Source organism: Acanthamoeba castellanii, assembly GCF_000313135.1.
Source record: "Acanthamoeba castellanii str. Neff unplaced genomic scaffold scf7180000083742, whole genome shotgun sequence".
In the NCBI taxonomy this organism is placed as follows: Eukaryota; Discosea; order Longamoebia; family Acanthamoebidae; genus Acanthamoeba; species Acanthamoeba castellanii.
In genome coordinates, this window is record NW_004457559.1 from 24,335 (window position 1) to 25,290 (window position 956).

At 60.6% G+C, this 956-nt stretch overlaps 1 protein-coding gene across 1 annotated transcript; it reads left to right on the top strand.

Moving 5' to 3' along the window:
- Window positions 1-38: 38 nt before the first annotated feature.
- On the top strand, window positions 39-817 carry ACA1_013120 (RasGEF; the record flags this gene model as incomplete). The annotated part of the gene is made up of 5 exons (XM_004342332.1): window positions 39-57; window positions 195-266; window positions 373-454; window positions 568-679; window positions 782-817. 5 exons carry the CDS (start codon window positions 39-41, stop codon window positions 815-817), a joined length of 321 nt encoding a protein of 106 aa, XP_004342381.1.
- Window positions 818-956: the final 139 nt, after the last annotated feature.

A 956-nucleotide genomic window follows, 5' to 3' on the forward strand; every position in this document is an offset into this window, starting at 1 on the left:
CAGTTCGGGGTTACGCCTCTCGAACCCGACGGTGCTGTATGGACCGAAGACGCTCAAGTCCGCCGGTTCTGCCAGCCTACGCACGCCGCGGGGTCTGCCCTCTCCCCAGAGTACGAACCGTCCGTGTCACCCAATTTGGGCCACACGCTTCCGCCTCACTTTTCCGCGTTCTTTTCTCTGTGTGCCGCGTTCAGCCGAGGAGTACTCGCTGCGAGCGGCAACACTCAACCAGCTGGTCAAGCGCATCACCAGCGAGTCCTCCTACGGTACGACGCACGCACGCACGCACGCACGCACGCACGCACGCACGAAGCGCCCCGGCCCTATATCTCCCCACTGATTCGCGCATGCAACGCAACGCAAACGACACAGATCTGGGCTTTGTGAAGACATTCATCACCACGTTCCAATCATTCACGACGCCCGAGCAGCTGTGGGAAAAGCTCATGCAAAGGTGCGACAGCCCTCCCCCGCCCGGTCCTCTGGCAAAGCCTGCGCATAGATTCCTCTGCTAACGAGTCGTCGCTTTCGTTCTTTTTTTCGCTTTGGGGGGGGGTACGAGCGCAGGTACAACGTTCCCTCGTGGACGCGCCAGTCGCGCTCCGAGGCCGAGTGGCAGGCGCAGACCGTGGTGCCCATTCGGCTCCGTGTGATCAACTTCATCAAGATGTGGCTCGAGGTATACCTTCCCCCCCGCGCCCTGCGGCCCGTGGCCCCATCAAATAACTCAACGTTCAACACAAACTCCAAACTTTCTCTGTTCTGTTCTGTTTCGGCGGAGAACAGATGCACATCTCGGACTTTGGGTACTTCCTGATCAAGGACATCAGCGACTTCATCGACGGCACGCTCATCAAGGACGGACACACCAAGTGGGCCGCCACCCTCTCTCGCCTTCTGCACCGCCAGGTTGGGAACCTCTCCCGACTCCCCCTCTCCCCCGCCGCATCACCAGG